General features: G+C 36.0%; 1 protein-coding gene across 2 annotated transcripts in view; it reads left to right on the top strand.

Annotated features, from left to right (window-relative positions):
* The window catches only part of LOC147077992 (facilitated trehalose transporter Tret1-like), a 40,038-nt gene that overhangs the window by 11,043 nt on the left and 1,109 nt on the right, over window positions 1–27,886 (top strand). The window contains exons 1-8 of one of the 2 annotated variants that reach the window (XM_085961086.1): window positions 3,319–3,706; window positions 6,510–6,709; window positions 7,372–7,519; window positions 8,312–8,487; window positions 10,438–10,555; window positions 20,702–20,919; window positions 27,243–27,425; window positions 27,517–27,603. In XM_085961086.1, the coding sequence (XP_085817212.1) occupies window positions 3,601–3,706; window positions 6,510–6,709; window positions 7,372–7,519; window positions 8,312–8,487; window positions 10,438–10,555; window positions 20,702–20,919; window positions 27,243–27,425; window positions 27,517–27,603 (1,236 nt within the window). In that variant the 5' untranslated portion in view covers window positions 3,319–3,600. Of the gene's footprint in view, window positions 1–3,318; window positions 3,707–6,509; window positions 6,710–7,371; window positions 7,520–8,311; window positions 8,488–10,437; window positions 10,556–20,701; window positions 20,920–27,242; window positions 27,426–27,516; window positions 27,604–27,886 lie in introns of those variants that run through there. The other variant, XM_085961087.1, reaches the window with a different exon arrangement.

Here is a 27,886-nt window from a genome sequence, read left to right as displayed (position 1 = left end):
ACGATAACAGTCAAAACCGGGAACAGAGAAACGGTCTTTTGGTTTAAGGAATATCTCCTGAATTAAAGCAGTGTCCACGTCTAGCACCCGGAGTAGGTCAGTCAACTCCGGTCGCTTATCGCGCTGAGCAATGCTGCGGGCGTTCCAGGAGATTATTTTTAGTGGGCGTGTGTTAGCCATTTAGGGCAACATGCCGCATTTAATAAGCAGAGATTCGGCTCTGTCAAGCCTTTCCTCCATGGACAGGGTAGGGTTTGGGGGTCTGCCGCTCGGGAGACTGATTTGTGCGGCATGGCTTTGGTCTTAGGAGTCGCTGAGGCTGCTCTGAGAGCTGCTATTGCCTTAGCGTAGGCAATACGCTTAGGGCATTGCCTGAAATTGGCTGGGTGGTCCCCGCCGCAGTTGCAGCACCTGACTCCTGGGGAACCTATGGCACTACCTTTAGGGCGGGGGCATTCCTTTGATGCATGAGCATCCATACATTTGACGCACCTTGCGTCTCTATTGCAGTTGTGGGCCGAATGACCGAACTGTTGGCATCTATAGCACTGAGTGCCACCATTGTTTGACTTGCCCCTGAATTTCTCCAGGGACACCTTGACATGAAAAATTTCTCTAACCTTGTTTGACATAAACTGCATGTCGGAGCCAGGGGGCATTTGCACCAGGAGGAGGGGATTTCTGGTGGTGGTCGGATTTTTGGATCTCATTAAAGAGACTGATATTACCTCAAAGCCTCTCGCTCTGAGGTCCTCCGAGATTTCTCTCGGTTCTATGTTGGGAAGTCCCATTAATAACTACCTTGCAGGTTCTATCCTCTGAAAGGGTGAATGTGCGAAAAATGGCTCCAGAATCTCGTAGACCGTTAACAAGAAGTTTGTGCGCAACTACTGATTCCGTTTGCACGAAGTAGTTTGGTCCTCTAATTTGGATGGAGCATTTATTTTCACACAGGAATGTATTGAGACGGTCTATTACCGTCTTATGGTTTTCTCCTATTACTGAGAGAATGACAGGAGGGACTCGGGTTTTGCGAACCTTGGGAGGATTTGCAGAAGAGGGGAGGAGTTTTGGTGGGGCAGTTGGGAGTATTTCCTCTGGGTTAAGTGCCATAAATTTGTTCGCTGTTGGCACAGATGTTGGGGAAATCGAGAGCGGCCGTTTTGGGGCCTTTGCAGTGACTCTCTGCCACTTAAAAGGAAATTTGGGAATCTGAAGTTCCGGAAATTCCGTCTCCATATCCTGGGAGAGGTTATTGAGGGTGACCTCAATAGCGGTGTCCTCAGTGGGGGCTAGAGACCTTGACGAAAAAGTAGGGTTTATGACTCTATCATAGGGTTTTATAAGAGGGGGTATTTGGAGGGGTTTTCGCACTGAAGATGCTTGAAAGAAAGGTGAAGAAAGTGCTTTTTTCATATTTTTCTCCATGGTAGTTTTAAGAGATTTATCCTAACCGGCAGCTTGCTAGGCAGGCTACCGGTGAGGGCGAAAGGGGGGAGGAATGTGCCCCTTCTATTTTTTGATTGTGCCTGTTTACTTATGGGAAAATAAGAATAATTTGGGTTTATTTCTTACCACACTCCTCCGCTCGTCCTAGTCTAGGATATTTTATAGTGAGAAAATGCGCATGCGCGGATTTTTTGGGCGACCATTTTTTTTTCATAGAATGTCTTTTGTTTTCGGTTTAATGGTTTTCATATCCCAATATAATAATATCATAGATATTGCTCGTGAGTGCCAAGTGAAATTCAGATCACATCGACTGCATGGCTTTCAACTACAATACAATATAATCCAATAATCCAATAATATGTACTATCGCCAAATACATCGTTTGATCGTGGTTGCATTAAACATTGTATTATCTTGCTAAAGCTCTGTAAGCCAGATAAAAGAGTGTATTTTTGGCGTGTGACATGTAACACATAATTTATTTTTTCACACGAAAAAAAACGCACTCGATCGGATTCGAACCACCGATTGTTCGGTTATCAGCCGAACGCACTATCTTTACGCCACGATATGGTACTGCGATCGTGACGATTATACAGTATAATATTATAGTTTAGAATTGTTCCGTTGCCTAAGCAGCGAATTTATTATTTTTTGCCATTTGCAATTCCTTACGTAAACAAACTATTAAATGCCAGAGTGACAGTTGGTACTTAAAAAATAAAAACAACAGGAAACCATTAAATAATTTAGTAATATAAGTTAAAGTGTATAGAAATAAACCAACGGCATTCCAATAGCGGTCCTTTTTCCTGAGTGTGTAATTTTAGAAGATAATTAAGAGCTAGTCAAATAATCTAGTTTATCACAAGTTTTGTTTTTGTTTTCTTACGCCAAAGAAGTATAACTTCTAACGCGCGTACATAAGTATACACACCGACTATTTTTGTGGGTTTCCTAATAAAAATGATTATTTATCCAATATGGCGAAGGGTCGCATGTTACTTGGCTTTCACAAAAGAGCGTCGCGATCTGTGCTCAGTGACGTCCTGTGGGGGTAGGCAGAATGAGCGTCGCTTGGGGGCGGCAATTACTCGAAAGGTGGCAAATTGAGGAGAATCATTAGGTATATATAGAAATAGGTAGGTACCACAGCTTAGCTAAAATTCAGCTCATTGGTTGGAAATAAAATGTATTAGTTAACATAATAGGTTTAACAGGACGGTATTTTTTTGTCGGGGTCGTGATGTCTAGTTTACTTCCGTTGTCCTTGGATGACACGTCCTTGGTGAGCAGCAATGATACATGCAAGTTGTCAGGTGTAGTATTTTTAAATGTATCTGAAACCGTGGGCTCTCAATATTGTCTATTAAAGTAGAGATAGCATTTAAATTAGGTTTAGTGGTATATTTTGTTAGTAATGTATCCATACAACACCTTTCTCAGATATTGGAGTCATGAAAGGATGATAAAAAAATACTGTATAACAAAATGGGGCGGTATTCTGGCGCTGCCTAGGGGCGGCATTTTGTTTAGGGACGTCACTGCCTGTGTTAGTTAAGACTTTTAGATAGAAATAGGTATCCAATACAAATAAGAAAAATAAATGGAAACGCAAAGTACCACCATGTTATTTGTCTTCTTAAACGTCGCCCATGAAGTGGTTACCTATAAGTATATTAAATAAAAGATTCTTTAAATTAATAAAATTGTATCAATTATTATCAATCCAGAAACCTATTTTTACCCGGGCCCGGCCCTGTAGACACGTGCAGATAAAACATAGCATATTATATTGTTCGCGAATTGTACCTACTATAATATACTTTAAAAAGATAGCAACTCTCTCACCTTACATCATAATTTAGTATTATTTAGTATAATCAGAAAAACTCACGTATAGTGATAGAACAATGTCAATATAATAATATAATCTCTCAAATCTCAACGTATTATAAATATTATTATTTTTAAACCAATAGACTTTAATATTATAATGCGTAAAAAATCTATTTAAACTATAGAAAAGTATGTTTTACAGTGACAAAATAAAAACAATACAATATAGTTAAATATTACTGTTATTTATGAAAGTTAAGATCAAAATTTTAACTACTTTTTAAATAGTTAATTCCTTTTTATATTAAAATGTCTTTAGAAAACATACAATTCAACAGTGCTTCAAAAGAAAATGTCATTGTTAATAAAAACGAGAAAGAAACTGTTTTTAAACAATTCATAGCAGCTAGTATATGTAAGTACTTACCTATATTATAAATTTAAATTGGTATATATTATTATTAAATTCCGCTGTCCCACATGAATAAATTCAATCGTGGATTATCAACAGTGAACCGTAAGCGTTGTCTGAGGTAGGGACCAATATTTACCTTTGACCAGCCCCAAGGTATCGGCCGCCTTGTGCGAAATCCAAAAAAGCTTTACTTCTTCCCCGATTAAAAAAACACATGACAATTTTCAAGATTGTTTTTATTCAAAAGTTAATATTCCCCCTATACATTCGGGTCACTCTCGACTAGGGAATCCAATCGCGAGCCAAATTTATGATCCCGGGATTTCGGGATTACAATTTGACGATTGGTCCCGGGATTGGCATTTTTTCGAGAGTTAATATAAAATTTTTATATATACAAAAAACATTGATAAAATAATAATGTGAGAATAAAACAGTTTTGTTTATTTATGAAAAGATAACGAATACAAGTTCAACTGAAATAAAAAAAAACATATTGTGTTGATAATAAATATAATAGAAAAAATTTAATATTGAAGTAATTAAAACATTATTCTGAATAATATGCCCAAGTAATACCAAAGCATGAAGTGTTAGTTTGTTTAGTTTTTTCTGATGTTGTTACCATTGCGTAAGGCAGCAAAGAATGGTTATTTGTTATCCGGTGATTCCCCCTGTGACCAGTGGGGTCTCCAGATAGCATTTCCCGGTAGAAACGTCTCTCAAATGTTTCTTGACTCTATTTATCGAATTCATATCACGGATGTTATCAGAATCGTACATATTATATGGAATTTTTAATTTATGTTAAACTACTTATAAAACTAAGCGATTTTCATTTATAAAATTTCGTAGAAGTTTAAGTTTAGAAGGTAGAGTTTAGCGTTTACATTTATTATGTGGGATTGCTGTTTCTGATAGTAAAGACTTAATCAATGGATTAGCGAGATTATAAAATATAGTAAAGTAAATCATGGTTTATGGCCTTTCCGCTTCATAAATCTAATTAGTCAACCAAATATGAAACTGTCGTAAAACGTATGAGATCATGGTGGAATCACTTTGTTAAAACTGCGAAGCATTGTTTTTTTCCAATCTTTCTCATTTTTATTAATTTATGTGAAACAATAAAATGAATTGGCAACACATGGGTAATAAATCAAACTTCATTCAAACTCGGTTTATTTCTAATGTAGTTATAGTTTATGTTATTAAAAGTATTTTTTCTGTTATGTTTTATTTCATTTTCCATAAAAATTGATAAAAAAAAATCAATCCCGAAAGTTTCGGGATTATGTCTATCTTCCCGGGATTCATAGGTATCGAAAATAGTTCGGGATCCCGGGATTGGAATCCCTCCCCTCGACTAACGGTATATGGTTGTTAGCCCTCTCACATCAGTGTCGAATAAGTCGATGTGACGTCATCGTTATTCACAAAACACACGTTGCCAAATGGAGCTCAGCAGATTGGTCGAATGCGACTTTTTAGTTTGAAATAAACATAATATACTGTTGCAATCGACAAGTTGCATACTTCTCGTTCTACGACTGCTACGAGTCGAAGACGCACGGTCGCATACAATCACCTACGAATTGGTCATTCCTATACCGGCTCGTCAATCGCCGCATCCAAATATGTATACGTTTCGAAGGTTACGTGCGACTGTCGATAGGTAGATGTGTGCGGTTATCATATGCAACACCGAATCGAAGTTCTTGAAATGTTTGATTTATGGCTGTGTAGCAGACGGGCGGGTTTAGATGTGAGAGCCGGCTTATAGGTCCAGTCTCGTGAAGTTTTGTACCGGGATACGAAATTGAGGCATTATAACGCTTTGGTTTTGAAAAATGACCGTGCCCAAACAGCGGATACATATACATGGGGGCGCGCCAAGCGGGGGGTATTAGGTGTGCGAAATACCAGTCCGCTAAATGTCCCAAGAACAGTCACCTGAAAATTAACCGACAAATTTATTTGTCTCACGAGCTTGTTTCACAGATAGTAAAAATGTCGCATGCTGCGCAATTTTCTGACATATCATTAAAGACTATTTTTTTTATAAATTTTGATTTCCGTGCTCCATCGATACATATCGATCATTTTAAGTCACTTTAAAATACTACTATCAGAATGTTATATTATTAAATGGGTAAAATGTGTCATAATTTTTATTAGGCCTGATATTTGCCTTGCGACGCTTGCATTCTGACGGTGCTGCTTTACGGTAGCGAATCATGGCACCTTACGAAGGCTCGGAGCAACCGTATGCCGAGCTTCGAAAACAGATGTTTGCGATGGATACTGTGCCGTGGGGTAGTATGACTTTAGGAGTAACGAGGAGATAAGAGAACGCACCGAGCACCCTCTAGTGAAGAGGCGACGCTGGACCTGGCTCGGCCACGTGCTGCTGATGTCAGAAGAGAACCTCAACCTGGCTTGCCTGTTCTTCAAGCCGACCGGATTCCGTCCTTGAAGTCCGCTAAATTCTATCTATAATATAGTATAGAGTGTATACGGCGGAGCTACGGGATGCTGGTTTGATCTGGAACGAAGCAAGAAACTGGCGAGGGACAGGGATTCTTAGAGGCGCCGCGTGGTGTCCATATGCTCCAACTAAGGGGCGGATATGGCCGAAGAAGAAGAAGATTTTTTATTATGAATACTTTGATGATAAAAATAACTTTTGCCAGATATCTGAATTGGCGGGGGGTATTTTTGGGCACGCATCCGGTGGCAGACACGCGTCCCTGCTTATTCAAATTACGTGGAGATGCGGTAACTTTATCTATTTGACTTCCAGGTAGTATGTTATCTTATATGGACGGTTCCGCAATGGCCTGGACCTCCAGTGCTCTACCACAATTGGAGACTGGAGATGCTGGTGGATGGGTTGGTGGCGCATATTGCATAGGAGCTCTTGTTGCCTCTCCGTTCTTCGGAACAATAGCTGATGCCAGAGGACGTAAGGCCGCAGGCTGTGCTGTAGCATTATGCTTTTTGGTGAGTCAAATAGTGTTAATTTGTATATTTCCAGCCAAATTGTCTTATTTTCTACATTGGCAATATTATTCTCTCATGTTTAATATACAATTACATATTTTATGTTTTAATAAACTTTTATTATTCAACGAATAAGACACGATTTGAGAATGCAAGATCTATATTATATTGAACATACATAATTTTAAAATATCTCATGCATATGCCCACTAGAAATTATTCATTTTAGAAAAAAATACGACACCCGACGGGACTTTTTTATTATCAACTATTGTCAACTAACAGGATCAATCTGTGAATATAATAATATAATATAGAAAAAAAAATAATAATATGTGATGGTCCCAATAACAGGCGGACACAAAAATCATAATAAAACAAATTAAATTAGATAAAATATTATGTACAGTTGTAATGACTATAATTGGAGAGTTATTAAAAATCGTTAAAGAAAAATAAAGAGAAAAAAAAACAGACTTGAATCTATATCCACAGGATTCGCGCCAGTGTGTTTTTCCAATTAAACTACGGGCATCCTAGTTAACTAAGATGATTTTAACTAGTTATTCATTCTTACATGATATGCTTATCAAATTGCGTTACAATGTTGGCTATCGGTTTTTGTATATTAAATCTGTATTATTTTTTTTTTTAAATTTTAGATACACTGGACATTGATCCTATCAAGCAGAGAGATTGCTTGCTTGTTGACGGCTCGAGTGTTCGCAGGTGCAGGGGCCACTGGAGCCATCATTGTGCCATATATTTATAATACTGAGATCGCAGCGCCCAGATTACGAGCAGTACTAGGTAATCTGGTGGAATAATTTATAAAAATGGTTTCGCAAGACTTTCAAGCTATGATAGGAAGGGATGATCGAGAACTCTCGAGATATAATGAAAGAATGAAGCTAAAAAAAAGGTCTCGAAAGAATACCTAAAAAAGTCTCGACTTTGGTTTCGGATGATTTTTTTTTGTCAGAAGCTAAAAAGGCGTCTCGAAATAAAATTCACAAAAATTTTCTCGCTCAATCAAAAATCTAAATTTCGAGTTTTCGTATCGAGAATCGAGAAATGTCCTGAAATCACAAGCTCTATGCTCCACTGGTAGGTATGGCCCCCACATCCTGAAGCGGGCCCGCGTGTGTAACCCGGTAAAATTATTGTGTACATTCAGTGTTTTTTTGTATATTTTAATTCAGCTACTTATATTTGAATTATGGAGTTGTCGAGTATCAATACACAATTAAAAATTGTATCGTACAACCACATAATTTTAATAATAAGATCATTGAAGAAAAGTAGCGCCGCATGCGACTTCTTTACTATAAAGAGAGAATTTATGATGTGTGTTTATATCACTTATCTGGTCGACAGGCCACGTCGGGCCCTTACTGAGCCCGGCCCCCCAGGCTAGAGCCCTGTCAGCCCCCCCTTTGTGGGGGCCATGCTGGCAGGCTTGTATTTTGTGATTTTGATTGATTTATTAAGCTCGAATTTCATTTCCTTCGCCGATCTTCATGACGCGATAAATACCTCTTTTAAAGATGGTTCCGTTAATATATAAACTTTAAAATATTGACAGAAATTTTAACTTTTTAGGAGGAATGTTGGCGCTCTTCTACGCGCTCGGCATCCTAGTCGCGTACGCCTTGGGCCCATCTCTGTCATACGACGCAGTCGCTTGGTTTTATACTGGAGTTAGTTTATTATTCTACCCACTGTGGTGGAAAATGCCAGAGGCACCAGCTCAACTCATTCTTAAGGATAAACAGAAGGTACAAACGTTTCCACAAATTAATCCCCACAAAGTCGTGGTCGCGAATTCGAATAATCCGAGCACAAATTCTCTTATTTTTCAATATGTATTTTATTTAGAATGAAGACCCAATGGGATCGGCGCAACATCCATTCCTCATAAATAAAAGAATCAACAGCTCTGCTCTATCAACATTCAGGCATTTTTTCGTTCACTGGATGAACCCAGTGCATGCGTAACCTGCGAATTGCCTGCCTCAAAATGGCCGTTTTTCATGATGAATGTGCTAGCGCACGTAGTTTCATCACTGATGGATATCGTTTCAACATCACGCCAGTGTTGTCAACCGACTGATTAAACAATTTAAAACAGTGTATTATACTATAATTTTGCGCCAAATAAGCCAAAAATTTTATAATTTTGAAGGGTTCAATCAATGACATTAATATGGACGAAGCATCTGGGAAAAAAATGACACTCACTTTTTTGTCGGGTCTGCCGAATGGCATAATCTGTTCTAACGCCATTTACATTAAAGGTGGTATTGCAATAAATTCCCTATGCTTTTTGTCGGGTCTGCCGATTGGTTTGGTTCGAACGGGTTCGCTCGAATGAACATTGACACTAGAAACACTCTTCTAACGACATTACAATAAAGGTGATATTGTTATAAATTCCCGATGCGTGATATCGCATAATGGAAATTGCGTGACGTCTACCTATACATGTGCAAATGTCGCTATGCGCGAATTTACTTGCTAGCTACTGTACTGAGTGCGTTGTCCATTAATAATGTCATTGGGTTCAATACGAAAAATGTTCAATGTGCCTACTATAGTTTTTACAAATTTGTATTAACTGTTAACACTGTTTTCGCGTGAAAAATGAAAACTATTTTGATGTAGGTACAAACGTAATCGTGCCTGACACGCTTTTCAACGCATGCGCAAAATTACTCAGTTAAAACTAGAATTAAAAAGTTGAAGTGAAGTGATCAAATGTAGACATAGCTTATTATATTAATGTAACTAAAACCTACTTGGACACCGTTTAGAAGAGAAAACCGCATGTAGCTTTTTTATTTTAACCATTTTCCATTTGAGTTTCTTATTATAGTATTTTGGTTATATATTATCTGCCACTTATTGTGGCGGCATAATATGATATAATGATTGTCGTGCAGAACTGGAAAGAGCGGAGGAGATAGTGAGAGATATATCGTGTCCGCAAACTTGTACGTAAGCAGTTTGTCTTATTACAATTCACCGTGAAATGCTGTATCGGAAATATATGGAATTCTAATAAAAAGTGCCCATGGGAGAGAGGAGCACATTGAACTAACAACAAAATAAACGACTCTAATTAATAAACATATGTATTATTAAAAAAAAACAAAGACAAATACTGACAGACAAAACTATGCGAAGAAATCTTGACGTCGGTTTTTTTAAAGCAAAAAAGTTGGCCTTTTTGGCGACCAAGTCGGATGGCCCGATGTGCCCAACAGCTAATCGAATCGACTTGAGAATCTCTCTCCTATCCGGACACATTTTCAGACATTCCCAGAGGAAATTGTTTGCTTTCTGTAGTTTCCGTCACATGGACATGTTGGTAAAGTGACAAGGCAAAGCTCATAGATCTTGCAGCGAATCCACTGTGTCCAGTCAAAAAATTACAAGAGTCAAAGGAATTATTTCCAATCACTATTGCACATTAGGAAAAAAATAAATGTGTGTGCTTGCCCATGGTGGAGGCGTCCCATTTTCGCTGCCAGCTCTTAGGACAACGCCGCATCTGGCGTCATTTGACGTATAGTCCGTTTCCTTAGTGATACTTTTTCAGCATCAAGGTTTGGAGGCAGGGCAAGGTGAAAGTCAACCTTTGAGAAGCATCATGAGTGCATGATTATAGTCATCATAATTATTTCTCAAACAATCTGAAAGTAAACAATGCCCCGTTTATTTTTAAGGAAGCATTGAAGGCTTTGACCTGGTTGCGAGGATCCTCAGAAGTAGCTGAAGACGCACTGAAAAATTTGATTCTGCAGCAAGCTGGTGCAGTCAAAACTGCGTCTCTCGTTTCTTTTTGTAAGTTTACTAATATTTTACGTTACTAATATTGAATATACATAATATTATATTATTATTCTGAGACCCTTGTATACCATAGTCAACTGTGCTGTGTTGCCACGTGTATACTTCCGAATACATTATTATTATCTAGATGCTTTAGATAAGTTTGAATTAAAAATTAATTTCCATATTGTTGCATTTAACCGATAAGATTAATAATTGTTTATTTACTATTAGGTTGCATTAATATCACTATTTTACTGATTTAATTATTCAATTGTTACGTGTACATAACCCTATTATCTTTATCTCAGAAGACCATCATCATTGTTCTTCATTGTGAATAATAGAAACTGATATCAAGAATCAAATTGGGAAATGTTAAAAACTCATGCCGCAAATCTATAATTGCTAGTTTGCATCTATCATAATTATAATCTTTAGTTATATCTAAAATAGTTAATACACTAATGTTAGTAATTTTTGTTGAGTAGTGTCAAAGTTGCAGTAGTTGCAAACTTAAATAAATACTGTTAAAAAATTAACAAATAAAAATAAATTTGACACAACCTTGTTGACATTGAGTGTCAACCCTGCTTAAAACAATAACCGTTGTAAAAATCAACCAATAAGAAATCTTCCCGCTTTTTGAATATGATGCAATATTTTGTTTCATGGAGGGGGTTATACCAAACAAACTATTTCCGCCCACGAAATATTCACACTCCAAGATTAAAATCGAGACAGAATGGATGTCTTCCGGTTTAATTGTAAATAACAGCTCCTTCGCCATTTTGATGATTCCCTTTTTCGGACGGGGAATTGAACAAACAACAGATTCAGCTAAGCTGAAAATGCAGTCTTCAATTTAAAATAAAGCTAAGTACCATTTAAACTCTATGACCACCGTACCAATCGAAAATATCTCAATCTTGTATTAATTTTCTATTTTTTTTTTGTATTATTTCAAAATTTAAATGTAATACGTAATTGTGTTGTATAATTAAATAACTTTTTTAACAAATGTACGCAATATTCTTATTTCATTGTTCATTGCTATTTGTAAAATACACACTTTATAAATACCGCCCAAATATTATATTTTCATATTACAAACGTGATTAAAAATGACAAGTTAATTATGGGATGAGGCAATTCGTCACAGAAAGTTCAGGTTAACCGATAGCCGAGTCTATACGCTTTGAGATTAAAAAGTACTTTATTTCATGTTCTATCTATTAAACTATTTGGCATTTCATTTTAACTATTGTTCATTACAATTTTAACTCATAATTATTTTATTTTAACATGTCATTTGCTTGGCTATCAACCTTTAAAATATAACAGTAGTTAGCTACGTATTCGGCAAATAGTAGCTCACGCCTCACATATCAATCGACGATGGGTTTATACTATGTAATGTTAAAATATTCAATTAACAATAAAAACAGGACTCGAAATGGCCAGGAGCGCACCGGAGCGCCATTCTGGTTCATAAAATCCTCAAAACTATCGCTCCGTCTCGTGAGAAAAATAAATTGACCGTCTGAGCTAAATAGGCCATATAACGAAAAATCAAACAAACTTATTTTTATAAAATACATATAAAATTAGATAATGTCTTTTCCTTCCATTTAAGAAAGTGAAAAGATGCTGTCACTTTTATTCTTTTATGGTTTTTCGTCTGAGTTCGGGACTTAGAGGTGGACAAATAACACACCGGAATTGTGGTTAGAGTTTTATTTACGTTAATATCTACTAATGGTTACATTTTTATAATTTCTTTTATGCGAAGTGTGAGTCAACAATGTTTACTGTTTGGCAGTCTGCCGCGTTCTGTCCGCCATATTATATTTCGCTCTCAGCGAGAAGCGCCGTTTTCGACAGCGACCTCTTCCGCTGAAAGCGGTCTACAATGGCGACGTGGCAGATATTTTTAAACGGCCGCGATTTACAGCATTGCCGACTTATTATTATTTATTTTCGTAGTCGACCCTTACTATTTGTCGGTTTGGTACCGATTTGGGATTCTCCAGATTCACAGAGACATCCCCAAACGGGGACCATTTGGGAGTGTAACAATAACTATGCTGATATTTTTGTAAAATTATCACGCGCTCCGGTTCGTAAGATTTTCCATTTCGAGCGCTGAATAAAAAAACATATCCATAAGTATTTCAAACCACTAAAAATGAAGTCATTCCCGAATCGCCCTTACAGGGTGGGGAGGCAAGGGATGGGCGTGCCTAACGTTGAATGTGCCAAAATAAAGTTTTAAATTTTTGTATGTAGAAAACCAGTGATAATTTAATAAGATTTAAGAATATTATAAGTATTTTTCATTAGGTATAGAATAAACGAAATTTTGAAAAACCTAAGCAGATCATCTACTGTTTGGTGGAATTAAAAGTAGGGACCTTAGTTAAAAGTTATAAGAAAAATTTCATATGTTCCATAGACGGATATGATTAATGCGAATGGAAAAGTCTAGGAGCCGAAATGTCGAAAAGACGTGAGTTCAATCCCTGAGTGTGTTTCTGAGGTTTTTCAAAATTATGTTTTTATGAATAATATGTGTTAATCTAACAGTTTAAAAAAAATAGTAACCAAAATGGTTTCAAGTTGTGCAATTTTAGCAATATTTAGAGATTGCGTTTAATTAATATACAAATATAAGTTTACTAAGTACCTAATAACACCAAATAAACCCCTCCCGAAAGAATGTCTCTAATGCCGCACCAAAAATTAAATCTTAATATCAACATTCCTCAAAAGTTTACAAGCCCTGCCTTACAAACAATATCATGAAAACAGTTTCATTTCCCGCACGCCCGGACTGATCTCACAAAGAGCTACCTGAAAAGAGACATTCTACTTTGTAGATGCGGCGGAGTTTACCGTCAGATTTGTGTAGATTTCCAGAAATTTGTCCAGTCGACCCCTCTCCCCGCACCTTAGGAGTGAACAAATCAGTGCAATTTTGATCTGGAAAGGGTACGTAGGAGATGACCCTCACGCCCGCCGCCCGCGTGGCGGCTAGAGAGTAAAATGTAAGCTCCACTCGTTTCAGTATTATAAAAGTGTACCCCATAGAAGTATAAATAAAAATAGGGGCAAGCAATTGGCTTTCTCAAACAACTGAATGAAGCAGGCCAACAATAGCCAACAACTTACGAGAAATAGCGACGCGATAAAAAAATGCAGGGCATCACGGAGGATTTACTTTGGTCATTATAACGTACCCATATAATATAATGTTAACGTGGAAATTTTGCCGCAAATTGATTACCAGTCCGCCTCACCATACTTTTTCACCAGACTTGCCTGCTTCACCATACTTTCATATAATCTGCCGCCCCTAGGTGTACCCACTTAGTGTCCTCGTGTTAAAAATAAGCAAACAAACGTTATCTTTTGTTAACAGAAGTGATACCCCTTAACGTTATGGTGTTAATAATCAGCGACCCGTGTAACCTATTATGAGTTTTTTTATTTTTATTTTATTTATTAAGGAAACAAACAGTTACATATTGATTACAAAAATTTAAAATATAATAATGAAAAGTTATTGCAACTAGCAAAGTTTCCATGTATACATTATAATATAGTTAAGCCTAACAAGATAGAGAGTAAGATGGTATAAATATAAAGAAATTACATAAGAAAATTACATGAGAAAAATGAGAAAGAATAATGAAAAATTACATTATATACTTACAAAAAACAGTAACATAAAAAAATATATATATATCTATTTATACAAAATTTTGGAGATAGCGCGTTTAAATGAAACAGGTGAATTATTAAAAGGATCAACGGTGGAGAAATACATATTATAATTTAAACAAGAGCGCCGAATAAAAGAGTTTTGTGCATAATTAGAATTGCTACGACTGATATGGTACAAAGTTTGGTTTTGCGTAAATCTTGATGGACAATGGAAACCCACCCTTTCGAGTAGGTTTGGCCAGTCAACAAAACCATTGATATTTCTAAAAAGAAAATATTGATCAGATATAGAACGTCGACTTTCCAAAGATGGTACCATAAAAGTTGCAGTGGTCGAAATAGAATTAGGTAAATCATAACAGTAAGCTTTAAAATTGACGTGCTTACGAAATCGCTTTTGTCTTCGAGACGATTTATATATGTAACGTACTATGGATTCCACACGACAGAAGCAAACTCAACTATGGATCTAACATATGAGAAGTAAAGTACCTTCAGAACATCAGGTGATCTGAATGGTTTAGAGATCCGAAGAATAAAACCTAGTAATTTTAATGCTTTATTGATAGTTTCATTGATATGTGCGTTAAAATTCATCTTACTATCCATAATGACACCCAGGTCACGTATTTTTGAGCTGCGTTTCAAGGGTTCGACTCCTAGCTTGCATTCTGTGTTGATGGGGTTCATACTTCTGGAGAATGTTATTGACGAGCATTTGTTGACGTTTAGATAAAGGTGATTCAATTGACAGTATCTATACAGTCTATCTAAGTCAGATTGTAACTCAATACAATCATCGACTGATGAGATATTTTTATATATTTTTGTGTCATCTACATAGATGGAAAATTGTGAGTTAAGAAAACAGGTGCTCATATCATTAATATATAAGATGAATAAAAAGGGACCGAAGTGGGACCCCTGCGGTACTCCAGATGGAATGTGTATAAAACTTGAAACGAATTCTTTAATTGCAACAGCTTGCGACTGATTTGAGATGTATGAATAAATCCAACGAAATAAATCACCGTGAATCCCCAGGGCCCAGAGTTTTTCAAGTAAAATGTAGTGATTGATTTTATCGAAACTTTAGAAAAGTCCGTGTACTTGTGTTTTACTGCCCATAGAATTAAGTATGAAATCAGTGAACTTGAGTAGGTTAGTTTCTACGGAGCGTCTCCTGAAAAAACCATGTTGATTTGGTGTGATGAAGTTACGTAGAGCTGCAAAAATGTAGTCGGAAATGATCTTTTCTACCAATTTTCCGAAAAAAGGAAGTTTGGATATCGGCCTGTAATTAGTAATGACGCTTTTGTCCCCACTTTTAAATATCGGAGTAATTAATGCTTTCTTGCATACATCAGGAAAACATCTGCTTTTAACAGAAATGTTAAATAAAATTGATAATGGGGATGCCAATTCTTCTCCACAAGAAGCAATCAAAATGGAAGGAATACGATCAGAAACTGCGCCTTTATTTATGTCTATGTTTTTAATGTATGAAAGAACTGATGACGGAGTGAACATTATTGAACTAATTATCATAGTGCTAACATCTTGCAAAACAGGTGTTTGTAAGGATGACGAAATAAATACAGATATAAAATAGTCATTGAATAAATTACATATAGATTTGCCATCTGAAACAATTTTTTCATCAGGGAGCATTTCACCGGGAATATTGGACCCATTGGATTTGGATTTAATGAATGACCAAAAACATTTTGAGTTTCGCTTCTTCGACTTAGTTTTCATAACATTTTTTAGCAAGGCGTTTTTGCCTTTTTCTTAAAATGACAAATTATCATCTGCACTTTTTCCATTTTTGATGATACTTTAGTTTTTCATTTATAACTTTTATTAAAGGTTTGGAAAACAAGGGAGGATAACGATGACTTGGAGTTATGCATTTTTCCGGTACGTTAGTATCAATAAACTCCCAAAGCTTAGCATACAAACAAGCCGAGGCATCTTCCATATTCATGTTTGGTAACTTAATAGTTTCCCAAGACACTGCGGAGAGATTCTTTTTGAGTTCGGTATAATCGCAATTTTTAAAGAAATATGTCTCACGAACGTAACTTGTAACGTTTTCTTTTTGGTTATACTAAAACTAATAATAAGGGATTTATGATGTGCATCTTCTGGAATAAGGGGTGTAATACACGAGGTAACTACGCACTTACTAATGTCAGAAATTGCAAGATCAAGAATGCGATTATTAATATTACACTTAGAGTTAAATTCGTTCGTGAAAGATAAAAAATCAGTTAAACTGGTACAAAACGGATCATTGTTGTAATCAGGGTGAAGATAATTGACGTCATCAGATTATGTCTAGTCTAAATTTGGAAGATTGTAATCTCCTACCACAATAAAAACTTCATCAGTATGAGAATGGTATATGGTAGAGCTTTTTTCCAAGTGCGCGCTCAGATTGGTTTTAAAATCGGTTCCGCGTGGATGGTAGGAACAACATAAATTTATAATTTTAGTGAGACTTTCAGTCTTCAAGGTAACCCAAAGATCCTCATTACTACTATTCTATTGAGACTGAAGGGATGCACTGAATTCCAATTTCACTGCGATTAATACACCACCACCCATTTTTCCCCAACTGATTTATAATCGCGATCTCGGCGAAAAACGTTACACCTAAAGTCAATTAGTTCGTGATCCTTAATTTCGTCCATAAGCCAAGATTCAGTAAGACAAATTATATCATAGTCGCAGTTAAGGACACTATTTAAAAAGTCATGCGTCTTCTTGCGGACTCCACGTATGTTTTGATAATAAATTTTGTTGAAGTTAAGTTGAAAATGTCCCATTGAAGCGGACGAAACCGGTCCTAATATATTAATTAAGGTGGAATAAGTACTATAAAAAAAATTGCGTTTTATTAAATAAAAACAACAATACAATGCAGTTCCACCATGAATTGACAGTTAACAAAATAAAAGAAATTGGATATCAGAGCCTGAGATAACTTAAGTAATAAATAGTTAAATAAAAATATATCGTTGCGCCAATAATGTTAATTACACAAAATATGATATTCCTCGGTATCTCAAAATTAATAAAAAGTGAAGTGCTCACGAAGCTGTGTTTCATTGTATAGTTTATTTGCGTTTGATAGTGCGTCCTGGCCTCTTATACTTAAAAAGCTCCGGCTGAAGAGACTACCAGGAAATTTGTTCGCGTCAATTCAAAGTTATTTCACCAATAGATCGATCGAGTTTCGAGTTGGATCAACCACAATAGAGAGGAACACCAGCATGGGATGTCCCCAGGGCTCAGTCCTCAGGCCCCTTCTCTGGAACGTACTCTTCGACGATCTCCTTAGAATTCCGCTTCCAACCGACTGTACTGTCATCGCCTACGCAGACGATGCGCTGCTGCTGGTCCAGGCCGACAGCAGGGCGAAGATTGAGAGCACTGTTGGCGAAGCCTTAGCGTCAATTGAGGCTTGGGGTAGATTAACTAGACTATCATTCGCACCTTCCAAGACAGAAGCCATTGTACTCAAAGGACCAAGACGACTTAGCTGTTCGAGACCACCCACAGTCCGATTCGGTGACACGAGAGTGAAAGTGTCGAAGATCGTCACCTATCTAGGCGTCAAAATGGACACAATGTTAAATTTCCAACACCATGCCGAAACCCAAGTCCACAAGGCTGGGGTGGCCTTCCAGTGGGTCGGCCGCATGGCTGGTGAAAGATGGGGCTTAAAAGTAAGGGCGCTCAAGATCGCCTACGGCGCCATTTTTATGGGAATCGCGGCGTATGCCACCAGTGCTTGGTGCCCGCGCATTCCCAAAAGTGTCAAACTTAGAATCTCTCTGTTAAGAGGACAGCGCATCGCGCTTCTGTCCATTACCAAGGCCTACCGTACTACCTCAACTGACGCGCTCCCGGTCCTGGCCGGCATTCTCCCACTTGACCTGCACATTCAGGCCAGCGGCGCTTCAATATTGCTCCTCAAGGGCGAGGAGACCGACGTTGGTGATTTTCACCTCGTCCCCCCTCCTCGGCTAGCTGGCGAAGGAGTAGCATTATTGAAGCGCAGAATTAGACTTATGTCGCTCGATGCGGCCATTAAAACCTGGCAGTGAAAGTGGGACGAATCGACCAAGGGCCGGCACACATATACGTTTTTTCCAGACATACAGTGGCGAATGGAGATAACCAAATATCTGACGCCAGACCATTACACCAGTCAATTTGTGACTGGTCATGGTGGATTCGCTGGCAAGCCGTCCGACATGTCCATGCGGAGGGAAAATACAGGATGCCAACCACATCCTATGGGAGTGTTTGAGTATGTGCTCCGAACGGGAGGAAATGCTCAGGTCGGTCCAACCAGCTGTTGGACCCATCGGCCCGTCCGACCTGGTTGCTACTAAGGCCAATTATCTTGATTTAAAAAAATTTGCGGCGTTTTACTACGGGCGTGAAGATCTCTTCACATAAATATTGCTGCCTGTATGATTAGCTTCGTTCTTTGATTTAATAAACAAGTAGCTTTACTTTCTTTTTAGTAATTGCCATGTGCTTTTTCTCTCCCTGGCACTTTGCATTAGAGTAAACTCAGTAAACTCAGTCAGAGCTCACTTTGAGCGTAGCAACCTAAGTCTTGGGCACTTTCTCCCAGGACACTCCCAGGCCAATTCTTAGATGCTTCACATCACCAATTGACGGGTCCCGTGATACTCTCGATTAAGACCGAGGGTGGTACGGGGCGGGTTTGGTGGAGGGAATTTAGCTTCAATGTATAGTTTATTTCATTTTCTCTAAATCTTCCTCTTTTGCGATACAAATAGCAGTGGAGGTATCGTTTTTCCTTGTGAAAATTCGACCATTTCTGACCCAGGTATAAGTAAACCCCAAATCTTTTGCCTAAGTTTTGGTTAGTTTCAGCAGTATTTTGTTTTGTTTAGTCAGATGTTCGTTAATGTACACTAGGAGTGATATCGGCAGAATGTAACATTCTTCCGCTGGATTCAGATTTCCGCGGTCCCGATATAATTGCAGCTTTTATATCCCTGCGACATAACCTTAATATAATGGGATTAGGTCTATTCGGAACTTTTCTTTCTTCTTAGGATTCTTATTCTTGATACATAATCGACATCGTTGGGAGGAATAGCTACTCCAATTTTGGCCCCTAGCATAGAGACAATTTTTCGAAGGTCTTCGTCCTTTCTTTCTGGAATTTCAATTATTTCTACATTAAGGAGACGATCCCACTGAGAATTTTTGTTGTTTTCTTCTTGAAAGTCATTTAACTTTATTTTGACCGCTTCTAACTGCGTTTCTAAATTTGTTATTTTGTTAATTTTGTTTACAAATTCTTTAAACTTCTTGTCGAAGGACAAAAATTTTTCGTCCATAAAATTTAAGTATTTTTTTATGTCTAAGATTTCTTTTTTCAGATCTTTTATTTCCAAAACGTAAATTTGAATGACCTTAACCACATTAAATATGTCAGTTAAACTGGGATTATCATGTAAATTATGTGAACCGACGAGAGATTTAGCAGGGGTATTTGTAGTATCGCTGCAGCTACCGCACTACACATTTTGATCGGGTGCTGGAGGTCATTTTTTTGAGTGTTGATGCTGGTAATCCGGTACACTGTTGATGGAAGGTTGATTTGCATATGCTGCATTCCAAGTCAGCTGCAGCTCCGGTTGTCAACGCGCAGTTAAACTTAGCACACGGCATCGCAAATATTATTATGGTAGAATGTACTTGTAAATAATATCGTTGAGTGCGGAACACTAATAATGATTACGATAATTATGGCTATCACTGCTAATTGATCACGGCACTGGCAGCACAAACAGAATGAACAAAAATTGAATTTTAGGTTTAGGTTTTAGAAATTTAGGTTATGTAAGTATACTGCACGAGTATAAAATATTGATTTGTTAAACACATTAATATTTAAATAAACATCAATCAATATATTTATGTTACACACGTCACACACTGTTGTTAAATTGTCTTCTACGGCTTGCGTAATTTTAAAAGAGTTTACTTTTTAAGATCAATTATCAAGCGGTTAAAACAAATCAACCGTTCACTACGGCGGCTACAAGTATTTACTACAAGTATAACTTAATCAACACATCAGGATACAGTGTAATGTGAAACCGAACCCCCCCCCCAAAGTTAAATTATTAAAATAACATCATAATACTTGTGTTTGTATAATAATTGCAATAAAATCCAACCCTGCGCAGGGTTAACAAATCAAAGTTCGTGTTAATTTTGTACTTTTTGCTGACCTATAATATGTAACACAAATCCCGCAATGCCTCTCGGACACAACAAAATACCAGATTTGAAGAGACGCAACACACGTCAGTTCACCGTAGGTATTACTAAAAAGATTTTTATGGAAATAGTTTTTGTGTTGTTCTTTAGTCAAAGACAGAGCGGCAGTGAAGGCTTTCTGGATATGCGCTGTGATGGCGGCAGTCCAGTCATTTTGCGGGATCATGGCAGTCCATGCGTACGCGGAGACAATCTTCAGCCAAGCCGGCGGAGCGATTACTCCATTGGCGGGCACTATGATCTATGGAACTCTCATGGTCGTCGGTGCACTGGTTCCTCAAGTGTTCGGGGACAGAGCACCACGAAAGGTACCCGTTTTTAATGATATTTTTTCGCCAAACGTTGTATAGCTGATCTGAATGTTAGCACATAATACATTATGTATTACGTCAGAAGTTTATCTGTTTCCTTAACATTATTGTCTGTTTAAGACAAGTTTTCTTAACTTTTGAAACCGATATCTAGATTAGAGTAATCTATATATTATTTTTTATTGTTTTTTATTGTTCGGGACCCATAAGTTAAAAACCCCTGGCTTATACGTGTATGATTAATATATATAATTTATGATTATAAATCATGACATATAGTAAATAATAGGTACTGCTTTATTTAGAAATTGATTCTTAAAATTGAAGGGGCGGCATTTTAATTCTGATTAAAGGCAATACTTTGCCTAGGGACGTCACTGGTTTATCCATATTCATTCATTCAGTGATGTACATTAGTAGGTATATACCAGTGGCGAAGGGTGACTTTTGGAAACAGGTAGACTGTGGAGAAAGCACACTTGTTAGATTTATTTACGGGAAATAAGAAGATAATCCGACATAACTACTGATGAATAGGTAGGTACACAAAAACCGATGAAATTTCAAAAGCTTACTGATGGTATAAAAATAAGCAATTAATTTGAATTATGTATTTTCTTAAATATAAACGCAAGATACGCTCAAAATATTTTGAAAATATCCGTTTTTGTGAATCTGTTCCATAAAAATTTATAATTTAACCCGTAAACTAGACATTTTAAAATACTTCTACATTTAAAACACAGACTTAGATACAATATCAGATTTCAACTTACATAATTGGCTGAATAAATTGTCTTAGTCTATGAATAAACTAACTGACAAATAAAAATCACGAGATAAATTATTTATTATTTTTAACAATCAATATTTATATGTGATTGAATCCCATAGAAATTATTTTTTTAAATTATCTTATAAATTATTTTGAATAAATGTGCACTTACGTAAAATATAAGAGCTCCTTAAGAGGGGGCTCAAGAGGAAGAGATTGAAATATAATCTAGTATCAAAAGGACATCGGCGTCGTTAGGACGTTAATTTAAATCGATATTTTCGCAAAAACCACTAATCATCGGAGATTTTATTTAAAAAAAAATATATATTATTGGCATTGTCGGCCGTCTTACACATTATTATTTGATAAACAACTGCACGTGTCCGCCGATCAGAAAACAGGACTGTCAAAATATTATATCCATTAATATTTTTAAAATGTTAATTTCGTCATAGTATTATTATTACCTAATTCAAATTGAGCGTAGGTTGATACTCAAATACTATTATAGTATGTTTATGATTTCGAGAAAATAATACGATGATATATAATCCATATCAATTATTTGAAAGCAATACATTTGCATGTAGGTACATGTATAATATAGTGAAAAGGTCAGATACCTGTTTAATTTTCAAGATAACATCAAAATTTGTATATACTTACCTAAATGAAGAATATTCGACATTCATGAGTGAGCACGGCTCAAAGCTATGAAAATGTGTTTTTTTCAATTTGAAAATATTTTAATTGTGTATTATTTTATTACAGATTCATAATACGTTATATAACTAATACAACATACTGTTTTTTTCTATGAATAAAAAAGACTGGAAGGAACATATTGTGTCACGGCAATCAAGAAAGACCGGAAAATATGGCCAACAATGCATGATACACAAACATAAAATACACAAAATTACCTATTTAAGTTTACCGCACACGTGCAGACCACACGATATTTGTTTTCGCAAAGTCATCGCTTTCCAAAATGGCGAATTTGGTTGCCAGTTTTTATGGCGATGAATCAGTATGTTCCTTCCTGTCTTTTTTTATTCGTAGGTTTGTTTACTATGTACAACAAGAAATTTCCATTTATAAAATCCAAAATGAGTTTTGGAATATAATGCAACTAAAACTAGAAAAATTCTATCATGGGTGTTTACTTCTTGAATTAGTTGACCCGAGAAACAACAGGTCCATTCCACTACGTGAACCACAGTGGATATTATGCAGGGTCCACATTGGCAACATGTCGCCGGCAACCTCGTTAAATTTTACGATAAGTATGATAATTATCGTAAAATTTCTTAAGCCATTATGATAATTATCGTAAAATTTATCGAGGTTGTCGCGCGACATGTTGCCAGTGTGGACCCGGCATTAGATGCACAAAACTTGAATAAAATATATTATAAATAAAATTTAAAAAGTACAATATAATTAATTGCGTCGACAGCCCTGGCGTCGCCCGCCAGTCGGATGGTCTAATAAAAAAATAATGTATCTAGTGACTGTATGTTAATAATTATTTTTAGGCACTCATGATATAAATTATTTCGCCCATTGCCTTTACATGCAATAATGGTTCTACCTACCACTTGTTTCACTAGTATAAAAGTGAAGTTGCGCAGTCAATAAAAAGTCACTTTCTTTTTATAATAGGCAGACACTTAATTTTACGTTTTAAAAAATATGCATTAGAATTAAACAATACCTATTATTTTTAATACGTAGGTCCTAAACATTACAAATAAACACTATTCATTATTAATGTTTTTTGGATAGCACATGAAATAAAAATGTAGGTAGATATGCATTTCAACATCCTTCGTATGTTTAATTCTCGGACAATTTCAGGTTAAAAAGTTATTAATATATTATTAAGTTTATATTGTGGCAACCACATAATTGAAAATGTCACCATCATATTGGTTGCAATACTTTCTCCCAAACAGTTGATTAACAAATTGAATTTAGTAACATTTACGTACCTACCTATATTAGAAGATATTATTTTTTGGTCACCCCATTCTGTCTTCACGTCGACCGTGCTTATGATTTAAATTTAATTTAGAGACCATTTACATTTGACACAAGCATTGTCGGCGACCTTTGTATATTGCTAGTAGACCAACAATTCCGGACCAATTCTGTAGAGCTTACCCTTAAATAGCTTACCAATTTATATGGGCCGCCGCAGACGTCTTGAAATTATGAGAAACAAACTTCATATAAAAAAAGTTTTCGATTCACGCGAACGTAATCCATACAATATGTGAAGCGAAACGAGATGTCGCTTATTTTTTTAAACCTTCGAGACAATTGTACGATAGATGTCGTTGGGCATATTGAATATATTATTATGTGATTATATTATTTAATATGTCAATATAAAATTTAAAAATATTTTTCTTAAGAAGGTAGACTTTAAATAATCGCCTAGTATGGAGTCTTCGCCACTGGTATAAACGGTATCCATGGCAACCAAAATAATATATAAACTCAACGGGTATCGAACATATTGAAATGAAGTAAACTGATTACTTTTTTTTACTAAGAATACAGACCATATAATATGAATTTTAAACTGATTTTTACTTTCTTTTTTCAATTCATCACTTGGTGTCAATCTACTCCAAATGAGGAGCCAACACTGATTTAGAAGAAAAAAAGAAAAGAAGATTGTAATTACGTGTGTTACTGTTAACATATATTATTTACTTCTTAATTGAAAATGCCCACCAAGATGAGAGGATAATAATTATAAATCAATTGTGGACAAGATAGAAAAAAATATTTACAATTAACAAGTCATTTTGTACTGCAGGTGAATTTGTAGCAAATGTCACATTCACACCCAATAATTAATTCCTCGATTTGCCAAGCCCGCACTAAGAAGTATAAAACTCATATCGACCATTGGCGTTGCAAGCATAAAGCAAGCTGTATTTCATTCAAGGTTCTTGGTTCGATCCCCAGTCAAATCAAAATTTATATATAGTATTTATATTACAAAAATATACAAATCGCTGCATGTCAACAGCACTTTTTAAATCTATGTAACTACTTTTAAGCTAATGTGTTGAATTTGCTATGTTAATTTTTCTACAGTACCTAATTTATTATAACATTAATATGTGTTGATAATATAAAAGTATAAACGTTGAAAAACGCATTTTTAAAATAAGCCTGTTTTACAAATACAATGAAACATAAATAGATGATAATTGGAATTCATATAAACATACCCCCCAATACACTACATTTTGATGTAGGGGCTTGAATGTGTATTTTTTTTATAAACACACATTATAGACGTGCAATAGTGTATTGCAACCTTCAAATACACCAATATTGAATAAGCGTCAGTGCACAAACCTAGAGCAGAACAAGCTTAGAATGATGTATTCTTGAGACGTGTTTAAGTTTATCCCATATTTTTCCACATTTGAGATTGGTTGCCCGTTACTCCACACCCGCTAGGTATTTCAGTTCCCATTAATTCTTTGTTTCCTGGAAACATCACTATTTAAATGGAAAACCACGCAATGAACGTTATTAAGTTATATCTTTTAAATTGTAAGTTACCATTTTCGCTTCTATTTTCATATTATGGGCCTCCATTTTGCGTAGTAACTTTTTAGAATAGTGTTTTTAGCCATTCGATAAAAATTTTGATGCATGCTAGGGAAACATACAAACATTGAAAAAATAACACGTGAATTGGACGTTTTTGTCCTCAGCTCCACTACACTGCGGACGTAACATAATACATTATTAATATATCTACATATTTAATTGTATTAATGAGTAATGACGTTGATAATCGTATTACATTATACACAATCTTAAGTGGGATCTCAATTTTCAATACAAAAATATCAATTATAATGTCACAATGTAATCCATGGATGAATAATAATATTATACTGATTAAATTATTAAGCCGTGGATTATTATATATTATAATATAATATATTATGTGTCCAGATAAAGCGGATATTATATTATAGGTACATACTTACCAAGGTGACTCGAAAGATCAAATTAATGATCCACGATTACATGATTACGCAGCGGCGATTTTCTTTGACGCAGACGACGCTGATGGGACCAATACTGAATAACGGGTCGGAATGTTGGACCCTCGTCAGCGTGCACTCGATATGTGTTTTATTTGAAAGGAAGGTCCTGAGTAGGATGTAATATTATAAGCTCATACTAGAATGAGGAAAATTGCATATTCGACATAACCTAAAGCACTACAACCTCTACTTAGAATAATGTAGGTATCTCCGTATTCGTAAAACTTGGTAGACTCCGATGGGCAGGCTGTGTACCAAGAATGGACAGTGCTCAACCGTGGGGATCCTGGATACCAGACCGGGTGGAGGCTGTTAAGATCCTACATAAATAGTGCACATTAAACTTTGTCAGTCATCCTTATTAGTCTTCTAATCTAATGGATTAGGTTTTCTACTATTCCATTTGAGTCATTTTTGCGACCCTGGTTTCGCCTTTTGGCATCTTCAGACGCTGTGTATACTCACCAAAGGCAAACACAGACCGACAACGAACACTCTTAACTCTGACTTATATAATAATTAATCAATACGATAAAGTAGGTATAAACTCTATTACCTACATATCAAGTCAAGGGTCACAATAAAAAACATAATAAACAAATTATGAATAGTTGAAGTGTTAGTAAAAAACCCTTATCTTATTAATACCTAATAATACACTCGATAAGCATATTATAATAAATCGTCAAAACCTAATAATAGATCATTAGTAGGTACTTATAAACAATAAAAATACTACACTCAAGAGGTATAAAATCGTCAATTCTAGGAACAATGGTAACGTATTGGAGTTAACTAATGAGATATTAAAATTTAAATGCAAATTCCATCAAGTACCTTCGGTCGATAGTGTTAATTTTATTTGTTTTCGTTGAACTAAAAATACACATTGCAAATGGTGCTGGTTACTTTTAAAAATTCAAACCCTGCCCAAACTAAACCGTTAAGTTTAAGAATGCTGTGCGCGATCCGACAAAAATAGTATACATACACCTTTTCAGTCATTGTTTTCGGATGTGTTGAGAAGTTTTTTTTTTAAATTCATTAAGCCCTACCTAGCCCATAAAAAATATTATTCTATCTGTAAAATATCTACAATTTTGTATGATTTAATGGCATAATTTTAAATATTTTATAGATAGACGTATGTATATTTTTTGACTATTATCTATCGAGGCTTGATTTATGTAGGGTTTATTTGAATGTTAAAAACTAACCAACACTATCTGCAATTTGTAGTCTTAGTTCAATAAAACACACACATATGACTGACATTGTGTGCACTATTTAATATATCGGATCTTAATAGCTTACCTTCACCCTTCGCCACTGATAGGAGGAGATGGACGAAGTTCTTGCAGGAGACTAGAACCTGCCTTGGGTTGTTGGGCCACTTACGGTGATGATGGTTGGACTGAATATTCAGTGATTAATATAATTATTTTTGTGTTCAGGCTCTACTAGGATCCTCAACGTTAGTCATGGGTTTGGCAATGGGGGCGATGGGTGCTCAGCAAGTCTTCCCATCAGAAACTTCACCAGTTCCGCCCATAGCGCTTGGAGTCAGCGTCTTCTGTTTCAGCATTGGACTCGGATCAATCCTTTTAGTCGTAATGGCAGAAATATTCACGGACGAGGTATTATCTTATATTATCTACTAATGCTTTGCTAACGTAACCCCACGACTAATAAATCTTTCTCCTTTTTACTAATGTATTTGTTTTTTAGAACAGAGGCGTCGGTGGAATACTATTACTGGTGACTATCTGGATCACAAACTTCATTATTCTGCAATTCTTTGGACAAGCCGTTGAGGTAAAAACACATTTCCCCCCACTAAGTAATTTAAATTATTTCAAGAAAAATGGGTAGGTATATTATAATATTATATTATTATGCCTGACTGAATATTTTTTTTTGTAAATCCCCGGAAACTATTACACAATTTTTACTAAAATATCTAACAAAACACACATCTTTTATATTCCGGGTGAGTGCTCTATTAAGCTACCGATTCAACTTGTTCTTCTTGTGAATAATTACCTAATAACTGTGCTATCGGAAGTCTTTCAAATTCCGTCATATGCTACTATCTTCG

This window comes from Rhyacophila brunnea, unplaced genomic scaffold, assembly GCF_057557595.1.
Source record: "Rhyacophila brunnea isolate RB1 unplaced genomic scaffold, BYU_Rbru_1.0 scaffold_12, whole genome shotgun sequence".
NCBI classification, from domain to species: Eukaryota; Metazoa; Arthropoda; class Insecta; order Trichoptera; family Rhyacophilidae; genus Rhyacophila; species Rhyacophila brunnea.
Note: the sequence above shows the minus strand (reverse complement) of the source record. Positions and strands in the feature narration are given on the sequence as shown.